This window comes from Mchenga conophoros, linkage group LG3, assembly GCF_057382185.1.
Source record: "Mchenga conophoros isolate Kocher_MC1m ecotype Shallow Benthic linkage group LG3, M_conophoros_male_GT1.1, whole genome shotgun sequence".
NCBI lineage: Eukaryota > Metazoa > Chordata > Actinopteri > Cichliformes > Cichlidae > Mchenga > Mchenga conophoros.
In genome coordinates, this window is record NC_140528.1 from 36,442,541 (window position 1) to 36,462,265 (window position 19,725).

The window sequence follows — 19,725 nt, forward strand, 5'->3', positions numbered from 1 at the left end:
TTGAGTGTCTTCATAGTTCTATTTTTGAAATACACCAATTTTTATATACTGCAGGAAAAACAAAAATAAATATTATACCGCTCCGAAGGTCGGACGGTCCTGATCCCCAAGGACCCCAAGAAGGGACCGGTCCCCTCCAACTACCGACCAATAACCTGCCTCAGTACTACATGGAAGCTCCTGTCAGGCATCATATCGGCTAAGATGAACAGGCACATGGGTCAATACATGAGCGGGACACAGAAAGGAATTGGCAAGAATACCAGAGGCGCAAAACACCAGCTACTGGTAGACAGAACAATCAGCCGAGACTGCAAGACCAGACTGACCAACCTATGCACTGCCTGGATTGATTACAAGAAGGCCTATGACTCAATGCCCCACAGCTGGATACTGGAATGCCCAGAATTGTACAAGATCAATGGGACCCTAAGAGCCTTCATCAGGAACTCAATGGGGATGTGGCGTACAACACTAGAGGCCAACTCCAAGCCCATAGCACAAGTCACCATCAAGTGCGGGATCTACCAAGGAGATGCTCTGTCCCCACTGCTGTTCTGCATAGGCCTGAACCCCCTCAGTGAGATCATTAACAAGACTGGCTACGGATACCGACTACGGAACGGAGCAGTTGTCAGCCACCTCCTGTACATGGATGGGAGAAGTGTAGTCGGATGGTAACAAAGAGAGGGAAGGTAGTCAGAACTGAGGGGATTGAACTACCAGAAGGCAACATTGCAGACATAGAGGACAGTTACAAGTACCTGGGGATCCCACAGGCGAATGGGAACAATGAAGAGGCCGCTAGAAAAGCTGCAACCACCAAGTACCTGCAGAGGGTCAGGCAAGTCCTGAGGAGTAAGCCGAATGGTAACAACAAGATCCGGGCCATCAACACGTACGCCCTGCCCATGATCAGGTACCCTGCTGGGGTAATAGGCTGGCCAAAAGAAGGAGATAGAAGCCACAGACATAAAGACAATAAAGCTCCTTAACATGCATGGAGGGTTTCACCCTAAGTCCAGCACCCTGAGGCTGTACGCTAAGCGGAAGGAAGGGGGCCGGGGACTGGTGAGTGTCAGCACCATAGTCCAGGATGAGACAACGAACATCCAAGAATACATTGGGAAGATGGCCCCAACTGACCGAGTGCTCAGTGAATACCTCAGGCAGCAGAAACCCAAGAAAGAGGAGGGAAACGAGGAACCATCATGGAAGGACAGGCCCCTGCACGGTATGTACCACCAGCAGATAGAGGAGGTGGCTGATATCCAGAAATCCTACCAGTGGCTGGACAAAGCTGGACTGAAAGACAGCACAGAGGCACTAATCATGGCAGCACAAGAACAAGCTCTGAGTACAAGATCCATAGAGGCTGGGGTCCCAGATATAAACCTAGTGGGAGTATCCCCCCATAGAGGGACAAAAGGACCCCCTCATGATCCTCTACCTAATCACATGAGCCAAGGTGTGAAAACGGGTGTGGGTCACAATCAGCAAAGGTTTCGGGTGAGCTCATTGTGAAACCTGGCCCCACCCCATCATGTGATTTCCTGAGGCCAGATGGCCCAGGATGTGAGTGGGCGTTAAGGCGTCTGGCAAGGGATCTCAAAACTGGATTATAGATGGCAGACAGCTGGTGTCTTTGCTCAAAGATGGTCGCTCACAGTGGACAAAAATGGCGTCTTTCACTCCTCTTTCTAACCATCTGTCCTCTCTGTCCAAAATGTGAACATTGGCATCCTTAAGATGCAGATGGACTGCTGAGTCTTGTCCTGTGGAGGTGGCTCTTCTATAACAAAAGTAAATAATCTTTACTAAAATCGCTGAGATTATATCAGTATATGAAACGTAGAGAACTGTTGAGGGCAGAGTTGAAAGCTGCTTGATGCCTGCTTCTGTGCTCACAGTGTTGTGTCTGTCTCCTGCAGACTGTTAATGTCCAGATGCTCCTTGCTGAGCTCACTCTCTTCAGTTGCTTGTCGGATATTGGTCACAATGGCCACCTTCCTCATCTTTGCCCGGAAAGACTTACAGAGGAAAAAGTAAACAACAGGGTCCAGGCAGACATTGAAAACTGCCACCATGGTGGTCACCTCCATTACATAGTTCAAGACTGAGCCTACAGAGTCATTGCTCCACAGAAGACTATAGGGAAGACGAGCCAGGTGATAGGGGACAAAACAAACACAGAAGATGCTGACCAGCACTAACATGTTCCTGCGAGACTTCACAAGCTTCTCGGAGCCAGAGGAGGCCAGCTGACTCTGCTGTGCCTGCAACACCCTGCGGGAGGTGCTGTAGTAGAAGAAGACCATACATATGGAGACCAACAAGAAGATGATGGGAGACAAAGTGTGGATGATTGTGAAGAACAGCTTGATTGATTCACTAAAGAAGGGATCACAGCAGCTGGGGTTAGAGGTCACAGGGGTCTGGGTGATGAAAAACAGGATGGTGTATGTCACAGTCGGAACCAGGAGAAACACCCAGGTAATGATGGAAATGATGTGGGCAGTTTTTGCTGTCTGCAGGATGTGAGTTCCTGAAGGCTGGATGATCTTTAGATACCTGAAGAGAAAAGAAACGGGGGTTGAGTAGATGAATCAGTCACTATTCATTAATCAGTCACAGTGGTTTCAGATCAGTAGAAATTAATAAAGTCAAAAGTGATGTCAGTGATTTAGTCAGGCTATCAGAATTTGTAGTAAAAACATTGTCATGAAATGCAGTGTGAATTCAGTAAAAGGTTCCTCTAATCTTCATCATGACGTTTACCTGTTGGCAGCGATGTAGCCCATGAATATGATGCTGGCGTACATGTTGAGGAAGATGGCACAAGCTCCAAAACTACAGTAGAGCTGCCGAATGATGACAGAGCTGCTAGCATAGTGGGTGATGCGGAGTGGCAAAGAGAGGCAGAGCAGGAAGTCAGCAGCTGTCAGGTTTTTCAGGTAGATCTTCAAGCTGCTCGATGCCCGCTGCTGTGCTCCACAAAAGTGGAACTTCATGATGAAGCCATTGAGGATTAAACCCACCTAAAGAAACACAGAAAGGATGGAGAGGACAGGACTTCAGCACATACACTGAGAACCTTTAACACATTTTTAACAGTGATCTGATGATTTGAAACTTACCAGGAACACTAGACTGTAGACCAGCATAAAGAAAGGATAGGCTGAAGTGTTAACAGCATCGCAGGTCTGGTTGGAAGATGAAGTCACATTTATTGTGTCAGCCATGTTTCTGGAGCTGAAAAATAAATCCAATTTATTGAGTTCAAGAAGGAGCAGTCATAGAAATCCACTGCTCACTCTTAATAACCAATTATACTAACACTTTATCATTAGTATTGTTTTTTAATTCATTCTTCTTTTTTTCAGATCTAAATCACCATACTCGGTGTCTCAAGACCAGTGTTGGGCAAGGTACTTTGAAAAAGTAATTACTAGGAAAAGTAACCATTGTGTTACTTTAAACTTTTACTGACCCTCTGGGGTCCAGGGTTTAATTGGCCGTTTTTGACTACTTTGCCTACTTGGCTTTCTTTTCAGCATGATCTCACGTCTGAATGTACTTTTTTTCTTTTTCATTTTGACATACTGCATTAACACAATTGATCTGAACACAGACAAAAACCATAAATTCAGAATCAAAGTCATAGTTTTTATATTTAAAAAATCATTTTCGTGGCTTAATGTCAGGAGTGTCATGTGTGGAGGTGAGGAAGAGATGACCCCCCCCGCCCCTCCTTTCAAAGGCCGGTACCTGGCGGCCGAAGGTTCTTGCACATGGATATAGATGCTTACACATACACACACATAATGCCTTGTCTTAGAACCATTGTGGGGGTTTACGGTGGTAGGTGCTTGTGTTGTATTGTGTATTGTAACAGTTTGTCAATAAATAGCTGCCAGCGAGCTGCTCTTTAAAGGACTTTGGGCTAGAGGCAGGTTAGGAGCGTGAGCTCCAAGAGCTGGTTCTTAACCAAAGACTTCCCTTGCTAGCAAGTAAAAGATGTTCATCTTGTTTTTGTCGTTAACGAGAATAAGTTTCTAAACCAGCGGGGCTTGTGGAAACACAGATCCAACAGGCAGCCACACGGCCAGTGGCTGAGGCAACTAAGCAGATCGAGAGGCCCACCACACGGAAGCCAGTGGCGGCGACTTAGCAGGTCCAGAGGCATGCCACACAGAAGGAAGTGGCGGCGTCTGAGCAGGTCCAGAAGCCGGCCATGCCGAAGGCAGTGGCGGCGACTGAGCAGGTCCGGAGGCCGACCAGGCCGGCGACGAGCTGCAGACGACGAGCTGCAGAGGATGGCGTGGGAGCCGGCGGAGGAGCAGCTGCCGGCGACAGCGTTTGAGCCGACGGAGGAGCAGCTGCAGGCGACAGCAGGTGCGGGAACCTCTGGCTGAAGGCAAGTGGGGTCAGCAGGTGCGGGAACCTCTGGCTGAAGGCAGGCTGAAGGCACCAGGGAAGGTGGGAGGGCATGAAAGGCTGGATCAGGAGATGGAAGCGGTGTTGGATTAGCAGGTGGACAGGCTAGCTGTTCCGAGCCTCCAGAGCATGAGGGCACTAGCTGGAGAGTCTCAGCTGAGCCTCTAGGGGGGTCAGGTGGAATTCTGGCTGCCCTCACCCTGGGTGCTAGGAAAGCCACGGGAGGTGGCTGGGCAACAGTCACCCCCACCTGAAAAACAGGAATGGGTGTGGAGGTAGACTGGGTCACAGTTGCCCTCGTCCTGGGAGCTGGCACAGGAGTGAGTGCTAGCTGGTCCCTAGCCACCCGAGGAGGTGCTGCAGGGACAGGCTGAGCAATAGCTGCCCTCACCTGAGAAAGTGAAACAGATGGAAGGTGTTAAGATTCAATATTGAGGAAGGGTACAAGAGGTGATCGAAGAATAACCACACCGATCCGGCCGGGTAAAGTCAAACGATGATTTTAATGAATACACGCGTGGGAAGAGAACTCTGTACGCAGACAGGAAGTAGTCTTCGACTTAATCAAAGCATGAACAGATATTTTATAGCATCAGGGTTTATTTACTGACGCCCCTTCATACGTCACAGATACATTTTATACATAGATCAGATCAACATCATGACTTTTCACCTAGAAAATCATCTTCTATTTTCATGGCTAGCCCTTCCTGTCTACCTTTCAGTTCTTGTCTTGTTCCTCTTTCTTGCCGAGACACCAAGAAACGGTTCCTCTTTTACCAAGACAATTTTGCAGTTACAGCCAAACATAACTAACCTCTCCTCTAAATAAATCTAATTTAAAGTGTGTGTGTGTGTGTGTGTTGACCTCACATGCTCTTTGTGTCACCTCTTACACTTCTGACCTTTTACCAGACCAGAAGCTCACTGAGACTATGTGTATGTCTTCTACTAAATAAATGTTTTAATCAAGAACCTCTACTAAAACCTTAATATAAAATGATAAAGCTATCTGTTACATTGTTAAAGCCTCGTCTTAGCCTGCGGCTCAAAATAACTTCCTGCTTCTTTCTGCATACAACTTCCTGTCAGCCTGCAACTCAGTCTTTCTGAAAGAGACACTGTCTAAACCTTGGAATGCAATATCCATGCTGCAAATTATATTATTAATGCAATAACAATTATTTAACAATAGCAGTAAAATAATTTCCCTCCTCGACACTCCCCCTTTTGACCTCTGGAAAACCAGAGGTCACAATACATTGTGTCCTCACGCAGACCCTTCTCTGGTGGTCTCGAACCTCGAGATCTCCAGGATCCTCGCCCCTCCTGTGGTCGCCGAGATCAGTCTTCTGCAAAGGAAACAAAACACCTTTTCTTGCATCTCCCTAACTTATCCTATCTGGGACTCTTTAATTAAAAGCCTGATCCTAATTATCTTCTTAACTTATTGACTTGTATTTATGTATACTCTTCAACGTTACTCATCACTTTAAAATTCTTTTAAGCGCTGGTTTCACGTCCAGTTGCTCGCTCTACTTTCCCTTATCTGATCATCAACATCCTATGCACAAGTTGTCGCTGCTGCAAGTTAATCTACTCCAAAAGAAAACAACCACTTCAATCAATTAAGTTTAAGCATATAAGCAATTACTCCTGTATACATTTCATCATAGCTAAATGCTGCCTTGAAACAACTCCTATGTGTTAACATTAACTTCATTTTAAAACCTCACATTTCCTATGTTATCACCTGTTTTGGTATAACCTTTTTATTTCATTTTGCTCCCTTAATGTAACAATACCTTCTAATTCTAATGTGTCAGACTTAACCAAAATATATGCTTTCCTTCCTCTTTGGTCCTTCTTTAAGTTCAGTTAAAAGCTAAATGAATTTAAGGCCTTTTGCCTGGAATCAATACTGTCATGTGTGTTTCTTAACTCTGTGTCTGTAAGCGTGTGCAATCCTTCATGAACTCATATTATCCTCACAGTAGATTGGCTAATCATAGCGCTAGCCAAAGGCTCGTGACCCTCCAGAGACAAATTTGAGCCACAACTCCTTTAAAAGCACAAAATGCAATATGTATAAAATAGTTATAACTGCACCTGAAATACAAAGTTAACATCATCATAAACATCTTATGGTCATCAAAGCAATGGGCAGGGCTGCGACCCAATTTAGCCCTGTCTGCGCACAAATTTTAGCCAACTTGTTTTCCAAATTTAGGTTCATCCTCTCTACCTCTTGCAAATCTTTATTCTTGAAGTGAGTACCATTGTCTGATCTAATTCTCTTGGGAAACCCATGCCTTGGAATGTAATGATTAAGCACTTAATCACGCTTTTCGCGTCTTCACATTTGGTCGCCCATGCTTCGGGCCATCCAGTCAAAACATCCACACACACCAACAAATACCTCACCCCACCTGGGCCTGTATCAATCATGTCGGTATAATCAATCACGACCTCTTCTCCTGGCCTTCCTGGCATGAGAACCTTACCAGCTTCAGGTTTTACTGCTGGCTTTGGGTTGTGTGCCCCACAAATTAGGCACGTTCTGGCCTTTTCCAGTATCATCCTTCTCAAATCAGGATGCCACCATCGGCACAAATTTCTCTCCATCTGTTTCACTCCCACGTGACCAAGCCCGTGAGCCTCATTCACCTTTTGTTCCGCCATTTTGGCCGTTAAAGCGGGACGCCCATCTGGCCCCCTCCACAAACCGCCATCTTGCCAGGCTCCTTTGTTTTCCCACACCCCCTTTTCCTCTGGGGATGTCTCCTCCTGAGCCTGTCTAACTTCTCCCATGCTGTTAGTGCTACCCTCCTCTTCTGGGGTTACCTGCACCAGTTGTCTCTGTCCTTTGTAGCCCGCTGCTTCCTTTGCGGCTTCGTCAGCTTTCTGATTTCCTCTTGCCACCATACTGTCTGCTTGTGAGTGACCTTTGCATTTTATAATACTTACCTCGTCTGGGTCCTCCAGGGCCTTTTTGTGACAGATGGGTGCATTAGTGGCCGTTCTGAACCCGGCTCTCTTCCACTGAGCCAGTTCCACATGAGCTGCTCCAAACGCATATGCTGAGTCAGTGTAGATGTTCACTCTCATGTTTTTAGCCAACCTCAGGGCTCGAGTTAGGGCTATCACTTCAGCTCTCTGGGCCGACTGTTGTCCCTCGATTTTTCCTTCAACCTGGGCTTTCTTAATACAGTCATGTGGTTCTCCTGACCCCATTAGGTCTGCCATATTTATTCCTTCATGTGTGAATATCAGATTTGGCGCCTCTAAAATTTTGCTGAACCTTTGTTGCGTCAGTGGAGTCATTGTGAATGCCTGTGAGTTCACATAGGCCACTACACTGTGTGTAGTAAGCACTTTCAGTGGGTGTTCCCTCACTATATGTGCTGTTTTCTGAATTATCTTTGCTACTCCTGCTGCGTGTTGTGTGCATGTGGGATGCCTTACTTCTGTTGAATTTAATCTTATGCTGACATACATAAGTACATCCCTACCTCCCCCTTTTTTCTGAAACAACACACCATTCACAACTCCCTTTGTTTCTGAAACATCAAGATAAAATGCCTCATCATAGTTAGGTGTGGCCAGATCTGTGGCTCTTGACAAATCCTATTTTAGTGAAATGAACGCTGTCTCTGTGTCCGGCGTCCAAGGCAATTCAGCCTTCAGATTTCGAACACCAACTTTCTTGATCAAGTCCCTTAAAGGGGCCGTTTTACCCGCATAGTTCGGAATGAACTGCCTGCTGTAACCTGTCAAGCCAAGAAAGGAAAGCAACTCCTTCACAGTTCTTGGTTTTGGATGTGTCAGAATTTGGTCTCTGTGTGTGTTCATTAACCCCACTGATCTGTGTACGATCACCCGGCCCAGGAATGTTACCTCTGGCCGGACCAACTGCAGTTTTTCTTTGCTCACTTTGAAGCCACACTCCGCCAATCTGTTCAACACCACGAGCGATGCTGCCGTACAGGCCGCTGCTGACGGGGCTGCAATAAGAAGATCATCAACATACTGTATTAATTTACAGCCCCCTGGCAGTTGACATGGGGACAATGCCTCTTTCAACACCTGATTAAAAATTCCTGGTGAGAGTGCAAAGCCTTGTGGTAGGCGTGTGTACCTAAATTTGCGGCCTCTGTATGTGAATGAGAAAATGTCTCTGAGTGACTCGTGCAGTGGGAGACAAAAGAATGCATTCGCTAGGTCAATACATGTGAACCACTTTTGGTCTTCAGTTTTGTGCTTCTATTATGGTCTGTTAAATGGTATGTCATACTTCAGCCGGAACAGGACAGGCGAACAGTTAGCTAGACCCACATCTGTGGGCCCTGCGGACCACAAAGTACCAGGCAATTTTGAGAGCTCAGCTACTGCATCAGGATGATCCATTCTTTCCCTGCCATGTATTCTGGAGATTTCTTTATGTTCTAAGATCACTGCATCGTTGGACAAACAAGTTATGCGATATATTTTACATTTTGGTGCATACCAGACGTTTGGAATTTGGGTGCCTTGCCAGCATGCGTTGTCCAGCGCCCGCTTGACCATTGGTCCCAGATCTCTTGGCCCATGACCCTCGTGGACCGCCAATGTAATGTTAGGGGCTGAATCCTCTCCCACATTGTACCAAGGCAGTTGTTCATCAGTAAATTTCACAGCCGCGGCCACACCTTCTGGTCCAACATAAATGTTATGTGTTTGCACATTCCACGTCTGTCCCTCAAGATCAGACTGGAACTGTTCCCAATAGATATCGTTATCTTCCCTATCATAAAAGAGTGTAACGTGGAAAGGATCTCGCGGAGGGGAATAGACGGCCAGGCTCATTACCCAGGGTTTCCATAGCTGATAATGTCTCAAAATGCCTTCTTCCACTAGCCTCCCCCAGTAGATTTCGGCAGTGGGTTGTTCAGAGTTCTGGACTAGATATTGAGTCTTTGAAGGTGATCCCAGTTTCACAAGCAGGTCCCTGCCCATGAGATTTTCCAGGCACCTGTGAGGACACCACATATTGGTGCTTCAAAGTCTGTTTTCCCAGCTGTGTCAATGCTGGATCATCATCATTGACAGCATAGGTTCTGCCGTCCCCACGCTGTTCAGTTTCTCCGGGCTCCATCAGTATTGCTCCCCCTCCCAGCCCCAGTCGGCTACTGGGTACTGGGGGCTGGTGCTGCATTCGGGTTTGGAGCCTGATGTGCTCCCCTGTAAGCAACTCTTTGTCTTGGGCCTCCTTGTGCCTGGGGTTGATAGCCTCGCCTCTGATAATTTCGCTGCAATTCAGGGCATTCTCGGGACCAGTGTCCTTCTGCTCCACAGCTGTAACAGGCAGTCCAAGACACATTGTTAGGATTCCCTGGATTCCGAGCCCTTTGTCCTCCCCTCACGGATCCACCACGCCCTCTCTGCGGTCCACCGGTCCCCCAATTCCCTACGGGTTGACGCTGCCTTGGTGCATTGGCGGGCCAACGGTCATCAGGGTAGAGACCCGGATCCTGATCTGGCCAGTCAGGCACAGGATCGGGCTGAGGCCTTGCCACCATTATAGTCTTATTTAGTTCTTTCGGTTCTTTTTTCTTCGCATTATATTTTTCGCGAGCCTCACCCAGCTGCAGCCTAAGCAGCTGCGCCTGTACTTCATCTAACTCTTTCTTTTGTTTGTTTGCCAAATCCTGTTCCTGCTGAAGTCTGTGGGTCACATGTCTCTCCCACTGCACCGAGTCTGCAACGGCAAAATCTGGGTTCTTTTCCAAGTCAACTGCAACCTGATTGGGCAGCCCTGCCAGCACTGCCGAACGAAACCACGCTCTACTTTCGCCCTCCTTCCCCGGATGTATTCCTGTTCCTAACAACCATTGTTCCTTTGCTTTAGCTAAACACTCTCTGGGTTTCTTTTTGGGATCCCAAATAATTTTTGGAATGGCTCCAAAGTTAGGAGTTGGGTCCTTCTCCCGAACTGCATCTGCTAAGTCACTCTGCACCTCATGATATTTCAGGTCATTTGCATATCTGGTTGTTTGAGCTATCTGCTCTACATCTGCTAACCCACCACCCAGCATACAACGTCCGGCCAAAGTGCGAAAGTCGCCCAGCGCTAATTCTTCTCCTTCCCAATGTTCTCCCTTGGTTATTGGTGGAAGTTGTTTAACCAATGCTTCCAAATCTCTCACCTTATAGGCGCGATAAACTGGTTCGTTCTTTGGACCTGCTATTAGAGGCAGACTTAAACCAGGGTCAGGAGCTCCTTGTTCAAAACTCACTCTTCTACTCTTCCTCAACTTTCCTTTCCCCTTTGAGCTCTTAAATATGGGCTGTCTCTGTGCTTGGTCTCTCTTCACACTTCTTTTCCTCAAAATTAGGCTTGTACTTGGTTGGGGTTCAGCTCCTCCATCTTCGTCCTCCTCATCGTCTTCTTCTGATGACGTCGCACGGTCTTCATTCTCCTCTTCTGGCCCTCCCTGCATTACTCTCTGCTTTATAACCTCCAATGCCGTTAATGCCTCTATGGACGCACGTAGGGCCTCATGCATTTGTCCATACACTTCTCCTTCAGTTTTTAACACCAAGCTCAGAGGTATTTTATCACCCAGCCCTTTCTGTTGGGATATAATAGGTTTACTTACCTCAACCTCCATCGCTTGGCACTCTTTCTCTGCTGATTTTGATACTCCAGGGGAAGCCAAGCGAACAGCTTTCTTAAGCTGTTCGAGCTGATCCTTCAGAGGTTTGCATCCCCTTTTCCTACTAGGTGTCGCACCCGAGCTGTCAGCCATTCTCTGAAACACAGACTTACCTCTTCCAATGGCGTTGGTCGACTCCACCTTCTTGGTCTAGGTCACCCAGACACGCTTAACTTTCAGTTTCAGTCTTCGTCTCGCTGTTCTCGCAACCACTGGCTCCTCTTCCCCTGCTCGGTGATACACAAAGTTTAACCCAGCCCTTTAGACGCTGTCCTCGCGTTCTCAAGCGTTGACACTCAATCAAAATTATTCGCCCTCAAAGTGTTAATATATGACACCAGCAACCCTTATGCGCAACGCGCTCACCTCCGTATACTTACCTCTCCAATAGTTCCTCGGATTAGTGTTTTTTCATTTATTTTAAACCCATTAACGGCGCTGCGCGTCCCTTATATACTTTACAGCAACACACCCTCAAGGGTCCCTCAACTTGTCCCGTACTAATAAGTCTAAAACCAAGAAATCACCTTTATGACATTATGTCAAAGCTTTCTCCATGTTGCACAGCCTGCCACAGGTCTAACAAAAAAATCGCTGCCCGAGAAGGCTCCCACATATCAAGGTGGTCGTTTTCACAAACTTCCAGCAGACCCTCAAATAAACAAAAACAACGACCCAGGCAGGCTTCCAGTTCAGCCTCCTCAATTTCTATGCACACTGAAAACTCATGGGGAGATTCTTCTGTCTCCCCGTGTCCTACACAATTCACCTCCAAATGATCCCCTACAATTGAAATTTCAGTGTGGAATGACGCAGAGATTAACATTTCCTTATTTATTCACTATATGTAACCTGAATTTTCTCTCTCTTATCAAATAACAAAGGTTATCTTTACAATTTGTTATTGAACTACTAATTAAGTTGCTTTTTATGGTGTCAGTGATAAACTGCCCCTAAAAAGTCCACTTTATTGCGTGCTCATTGAGTTACTCCTATCAAAACTATTTAACAAGTTCAATTTACACATACTCATTAATCTGTCACGCTTATTAGTGGCTCATGGTTGCTTAAAGCCTATGTCTGACTTGACCACAGAGTTAGAGCATCATTCAATCCTCTCAGGATGACCACTCCACTTACTCTGCATCCAGTCAGCTCATGAATTAACAACCCTTGCAGACTGTAACCCTTTTATTTTTTGTTTATGCCTTCAAATCCACCTTAAATCTTCTTTACCTAACCGTTGGTTTTAAACACAAACAATTCTTATATTCTATTTTGAAACGCTGTCACCATTCATATATTTACAATGTTGTTATTTACTAAGCCAGCATTTTAACTGCAGACATTTATCCACATTTGCAAACAATAGTTATAGAGCTGAATGACACACAAAACCGAAAGCATAGTCCTCTCATGCGCTCTGCATCAGCTGCCTCATTTGCATGCACACACACTCTTCATCTAAGAATAGCAGCAGGCAGTCAGTGCATTGCTGACTCGACCCACAGAGATCTTTTTTAATACAGAGACGTCTTATATTTACAACTGCACAGATTTTATGCCTTTTAACACCTACCGAATTTCGAAAAATTTAAGTTAACGGTCTAACCGATAAAAGTCCAACTTTTTTGTAATCAATTAACCAGTATCTGTCCAACAGTTTCTGGCCTCATCTCTAAAGTCCCTAACTCAATTTAAAAGTGTCCAACACCCAAGGTCCAACCTTTGCTGCCCAAAAAAGCGCAGATACCGTTCCAAACGGTAAGGAGATTCTAACTCCTAGTTATTCTGGAGTGCCCCAAGCTCCACAGTGACCAACTGACTATCCCTCTTCGAGGACAATGCATAAGCGTCCTTTGCATTGGCAAGCGTTACCTCTGAGCACTGCGCTTCCTACCAGTCCAACTGGCGTTCTTGAGTAATTTATAATACTTTGGAACAACAATAAAACACCCAACAAAGTGTAAGACTGAAGCAGGTCCAACCTTATAACCAAAAAATAACCAGATTCCCTAACATACTAAACGGTCCAACCGCATTCAATCATTACCAGCAGTCCAACTGCTTTAAATCCTCAGTACTGTCATGACATTCTCATCAAAATCAAAACAGACATCCACCAGTAACTTCAGTGAGTAGACTTAAATTTTATCATGTCCAATTTGGCACACTTTGGAAATAATTCAACAGGTAGTGCCTTACCTTTTGGATAAGCCGGCTTATGCCCACTCACTTAGACCACTGGAATTCACGTCTGCCCGTCAGACCACCCAAGACCCCGGATTTCTCCGTCCAAACCTCCAACTCTCCCTCCTCAATAACCGGACGAAGCCCCCAAATGTTAAGATTCAATATTGAGGAAGGGTACAAGAGGTGATCGAAGAATAACCACACCGATCCGGCCGGGTAAAGTCAAACGATGATTTTAATGAATACACGCGTGGGAAGAGAACTCTGTACGCAGACAGGAAGTAGTCTTCGACTTAATCAAAGCATGAACAGATATTTTATAGCATCAGGGTTTATTTACTGACGCCCCTTCATACGTCACAGATACATTTTATACATAGATCAGATCAACATCATGACTTTTCACCTAGAAAATCATCTTCTATTTTCATGGCTAGCCCTTCCTGTCTACCTTTCAGTTCTTGTCTTGTTCCTCTTTCTTGCCGAGACACCAAGAAACGGTTCCTCTTTTACCAAGACAATTTTGCAGTTACAGCCAAACATAACTAACCTCTCCTCTAAATAAATCTAATTTAAAGTGTGTGTGTGTGTGTGTGTTGACCTCACATGCTCTTTGTGTCACCTCTTACACTTCTGACCTTTTACCAGACCAGAAGCTCACTGAGACTATGTGTATGTCTTCTACTAAATAAATGTTTTAATCAAGAACCTCTACTAAAACCTTAATATAAAATGATAAAGCTATCTGTTACATTGTTAAAGCCTCGTCTTAGCCTGCGGCTCAAAATAACTTCCTGCTTCTTTCTGCATACAACTTCCTGTCAGCCTGCAACTCAGTCTTTCTGAAAGAGACACTGTCTAAACCTTGGAATGCAATATCCATGCTGCAAATTATATTATTAATGCAATAACAATTATTTAACAATAGCAGTAAAATAATTTCCCTCCTCGACAAAGGGAAGGCAGTCTCTGAGCTGCCCTGCTAGCAGAAAAAGGTTGACTGATGGGTGAAATGGTGATTGAGTGGGAGAAATTACCAGGTTTAGCAGTGATAATGTCTTGAGCAGTGGCCTGTGATAGGCGGGCGATGTGATTGGCGGGCGAGCGAGGAGCGGAGCAGCGAGAGAGAGAGCGGCCAAAGCTTGGCAAGTGACACCCACTCTCCGCGGCGAATGCTCCGAAGCAGGTGAGGCAGCAGGTGGAGGACCCTGGCATCTTCGAGGGCCGCCCAGAGCCAGACGAGTCATGTCGAAGATTTGCTCCCTCTCCAGAAATAGCCACTGTTTCCCCTGAAGCTTCTCTGCCCACATGGAGAGCGCTGCCTCCTGCCGCTCGAAAAAGTCAGAGTCCGCTGGGTCAAAAGTGTGTCTTCTTGGCACCGGTCGCGTCATTCTGTCAGGAGTGAAAAAGATTTATTGGATCGAGAGAATGAACAAAGCAGGAACGGCAGGAGGCAGCGCTCCTTCGGTGGCCGGAGGAGCTTAGGGGAAAACAGCGACTTTTCGCGGAGAGAGAACACGTCTTTGCAGGGACTCATCTGGCTCTGGGCGAACCTGCTGCCTCCCCTGCATCGGAGCATTTGCCGGGTGGGTGTCACTGGTCAAGTTTCGACCGCTCACTCCCTCGCTCGGCTCCTCGCTCGCCCGCCGGCCGCTTCACTCACTGGCCTCTCCGCATCGCCACGGCACAGCGGCTACGCCTCCCACCTCCGCTCAACGGAGGCTCCCGCACCAGACGCTCAGTTGTTTACACCGTCCGCTTCCTCTTCCCGGAGAAAGCGATGCATATGCCACCATAAAATGGACCGTTTTGAGCGACTCCCCGTGTTGAGTTCCAGTGACTGTTTTCCACCCTCCTCATTTCATTCTTCACTTAAAACAAATAATAGACTAATCTCCGATCCATGGGGAGTTTCCCTCCTGGAGGATGATGTGAACTGGGAAGAATTTTTCTGCTCTGCTCCCTCTGAGCTGGGATTTATTAAGGACAATATCCGCACTTCAACACCCCCGAAAACTGTTCAATTAAAGACTGTAAATGGTGATGGCAGAAGGGACAGAACATTCTCTGATAAATCTATTACGGTCCCTGTGTACTCAAGCCCTTGGTCTGCTCACTCTAGGACTGTTTTATCTGAGACTGCTCCATCGTCCACCTGTCAGCCTGTTTAGTTTTCATCAGCCCAGGCTACTCTTAAAAATCCTCCTGCACCTACCTTTCAGTATCACTCACCCAGTCATTATTTCCACTCCTATCAGTCAGACTACACCCACACCTGTACCAGCTGCCCAGGACGAGGGCAGCTGCGACCCAGTCCACTCCTGCAGCTGTTCGTGTTCATTGGGTGGGAAGGTGACTGGCGTCCAGCCACCTTCCATGCCTGCCCCAGCACCCAGGCTGAGGGCAGCCAGAACCCAACCAGACCTGTATAGAGGCTTCGAAGAACTAGCCCGTCCACCTGCTAGTTTATCACTCCATCCACCTCCTGATCCAGCCTTTCATGCCCTCACACTATCTCTAGTTGGGCTAGCTGAGCTCTTCCCCACTCAAGCACCTGATGCGCTAGCCCAAGCTGCAGCTTTATCCCCTCACTAATTCAGTCTATAGCTCAGCCATTAGCCTCACCAACCTCAGCCATTAGCCTCCCCTACCTCTGTTAATCTACCGGCCTTTCCTGTCCAGTTGGTTCAGTCTCCTCCTGTCCCCCAATCGCCCGTCTTCCAGCCAGTCCAGTCTGTCGTCCAGTCTTTTGTAGTCCAGTCAGTTCAGCCTGTAGTCCAGTCTCCTACCCAGTCTTTGGCCCAGTCACTCATGTATCATCCTGTTCTGCTCCCTGACTTGCCGCCACAGCATTCGGAGCCAGCTGTGAGCTTTCTCGCTCCTCAGCCAGAGGTTTCCGCACCTGCACCTCCCAAGCCGTCACCTGCAGCTGCTCCTCCATCACCGCCGGACCTGCTCAGTGGCAGCCGCCGTCTTCCTCGCGGCTGCCGCTGCCATGCTCGCTGCCATGCTCGCGGCCATGCTCGCGGCCATGCTCGCGGCCACCCACCATATCTACTCCAGCATCACCGCCGGTCACGTGGTCGCCCACCAGAACTGTCTTTCTTGTCTCAGCCACTGGTCACATGGCCGCCCACCTGAACTGTCTTTGTTTTGGAGTCTGTCCCCCCGTCCTGGGTCCCATCCGCCCACCCTTTTTTGGTTCGTCGAGTGCCGGCCTTTGACGGGGGGAGTGGGGGGTACTGTCAGCAGGGTGAGTACAGGGCTGAACATAATCTGACTAATGACATATGTAGTGGAACTAGAACATAATGCACAGAGACAGAAAGGTGGCACAGATAAACACGAGCACGTAGAAAATAACCTGAACACGAACAATTACACTATCTAAACACACTAAGGCTACGTTCACACTGCAGGCGAAAGCGCATCAAATCCGATTTTTCTGACCCTATGCGACCCATATCCGATCATGGTGTGACGGTGTGAACGGCACAAATCCGATATTTTCAAATCCGATCTGGGTCACTTTCGTATGTGGTACTGAATCTGATACATATCTGATGTCTCAGAAAGCGACTGCTGTTTGAACGGTCATGTCGCATTAAATCCGTCTTTTACGTCACTGACACAAGACAGACGGCAATTATCAGCGCCGGAGAAGACATCGTGAACGCTTCCTGGCCATCCAGTGAAACTGCTGGGAAGACAACGTGAACATTTTATTTGCACTGTATATTCTGCAGATTCTGACAGAAATCTGCAGCTATCCTTTGAAGCACCGCTCCTCTAAAACAGCAATAAGGATCATTATTAGGTTATTTACATTATTATGTATTTACATTATTATGTAAATAACAAAATAACACAAGTCCGAAGTCTTTATATTAAGACCATCAGTCAAACAATGCTGTTTGCTCTGGGTGTAAACAGAGCGCGTTGTGTGTGACGTCTTCTTTTGCGCATGCGGGCCACTTTGAGCGTTCACACTAGAGCGCGTGTGCTGTCACATTTTATTTGTAGTGTGAACGAGCAGACAAAAAAATCGGATTTGATCAAAAAATCGGAATTGAGCATTAAGACCTGCAGTGTGAACGTAGCCTAAATGTCACAAATCTCTCACATCTTAAAACTCTCTCTCTTTTGTTCTCTCACAACCATCACTCCTAAAACGTCCCCCTCTTCCTAAAAAAACAAATACCATGTTTCCATATCATTTTTTGATAGGTCAACATTGTACCTTTTTCCACCGATAGGAAATGGTGTTTTTTGTTTTCTAAACTTTTGGGGGGTCATCAGCAGAGACTGCTTTCTAGCGCTGTCCTTAGACAGTAAATGTGACGACAGTATTCAGGAAAAAACACAGCGTTTTGTTTTTTTTGTTTTTTATCATGACTCTGGTTTTACCTGGCCTATCACCACAATTTAAAAATGGGTACATAGCATCTTATTACTATGCTGCCTTAAATTGGTCATATGACTGGTTTACCACAACTACTTTATTCTTGCTCAGCAGTGCCCATGCAATTGCTTCCTCCCTGCCCCTGCCCCCTATCATAACTTGCACATTAAACAAGTATCAACTGTTTAACTTCCTTCTCTAATCTGATCAATGTTTCAACATTTGTTACTTTCCTTACTATCTGGCTTTTCTAAAAGCCGATTGAAAAGCCGAAATTGGGTCATCATACGCCTCAGTACATAGATTAAAGCTGTCATCTGCAATAGCAACTGGATAAAATCGTTAACAAGGGCCACAGTATGTGTGTCATGTATAAATGCAGAGAAGAAATCCCTGTATGCAGATGGAAAATGACCAAATATATTGCATTGCTGAATATACAACACTTTTAAATATAATGTTGTGTTACTCACAGATTGTTCATAATAAATGCAAAAAATGAGTGTAAGGTTGATTTGCAGGCTAGTTAGGAGCTCTTAGTTAATAAAAAAGTGTTATAGAGCTGTAGGTTGTGCATCTTGAACACTGCCAGAAACCAGCTGTGATGCTGCGATAGCTGTATCGAAGGAACATAGTGTTTCTCTTCTAGCGTGTCAGAGCTGGTAAAGTATCTTTTATATATGCATATTTTAAGGTAAACATGAAATCAGTAGAAGAAAAAAGTGGAAGATGAAAAACAAGCAGGACTCACCTATGTTTCTGCAGTTGTCAATGAGTAGGAAAAGCTGCTTGAGCTTTTATGTGCTCTTTTATCGTACTGCTTTAAATCTGGAAACACCGCGATCACACTTCTACCCTGCACTCTCACTTACTTCCTGTTTGTCTTCACTGCAATAAAAGTGCAACAGATTTAGAAACACACAAAAAACATGTCACTGTCTATAGAGAGGGAGAGAGAGAGAGCAAAGGGGAGAGACAAGAAAACTCCTTATCTGCATTTTAAGAACGTATGTGATCTTTCTTTGCCTTTAGACAATAATTCTGATGGCAAAAGAGGGACAGGCAAAAAAAAAAAAAAAAAAAAGTTGATAATGTGATATTCATCAATTCACTTCAATTCAATTTTATTTATATAGCGCCAAATCACAACAAAAGTCACCTCAAGGCGCTTCATCGATACCCAACAATCATATGACCCCCTATGAGCAAGCACTTTGGCGACAGTGGGAAGGAAAAACTCCCTTTTAACAGGAAGAAACCTCCGATAGAACCAGGCTCAGGGAGGGGCGGGGCCATCTGCTGTGACCGGTTGGGGTGAGAGAAGGAAGACAGGATAAAAGACATGCTGTGGAAAAGAGACAGAGATTAATAACAGATATGATTCAATGCAGAGAGGTCTATTAACACATAGTGAGTGAGAAAGGTGACTGGAAAGGAAAGCTCAATGCATCATGGGAATCCCCCGGCAGCCTACGTCTATTGCAGCATAACTAAGGGAGGATTCAGGGTCACCTGGTCCAGCCCTAACTATATGCTTTAGCAAAAAGGAAAGTTTTAAGCCTAATCTTGAAAGTAGAGATAGTGTCTGTCTCCTGAATCCAAACTGGAAGCTGGTTCCACAGAAGAGGGGCCTGAAAACTGAAGGCTCTCCCTCCCATTCTACTTTTAAATACTCTAGGAACAACAAGTAGGCCTGCAGAGCGAGAGCGAAGCGCTCTAATAGGGTGATATGGTACTACAAGGTCATTAAGATAAGATGGGACAAAAAAAAAGAACGTATGTGATACACCGTAATGTGTGGTAGCGTTATTATGTGATTTACCTTTTGTGTATTGTATAAGTTTCCAGGTGTATTTTTCTTAAAGGAGGCCCTTAATTTGGTGATTTTGGGTGGAGAGTCAACATGTTGTGCAATCCCAAGTTGCGCCACAAGGGGGCACCTCCACCCTAGTGAGACGGTTTAGTGTGAGCTACTGCTCATCTTCAGATCTGGCCGAA

The 19,725-nt window shown here is 46.1% G+C and overlaps 2 protein-coding genes across 2 annotated transcripts in view; both read right to left on the reverse strand.

Annotated features, from left to right (window-relative positions):
- The window catches only part of LOC146578426 (T-cell surface protein tactile-like), a 553,052-nt gene that overhangs the window by 129,185 nt on the left and 404,142 nt on the right, over nt 1-19,725 (reverse strand). The gene's annotated exons all lie outside the window — the stretch shown is intronic.
- LOC146578440 (P2Y purinoceptor 14-like) lies at nt 1,905-18,921 on the reverse strand. Its single transcript, XM_085249969.1, has 4 exons — nt 18,479-18,921; nt 3,138-3,252; nt 2,779-3,038; nt 1,905-2,571 (listed from the first exon to the last, which is right to left on the reverse strand). The coding sequence occupies exons 2-4, from the start codon at nt 3,240-3,242 to the stop codon at nt 1,905-1,907; spliced, it is 1,032 nt and encodes a 343-aa protein (XP_085106095.1). The 5' UTR covers nt 3,243-3,252; nt 18,479-18,921.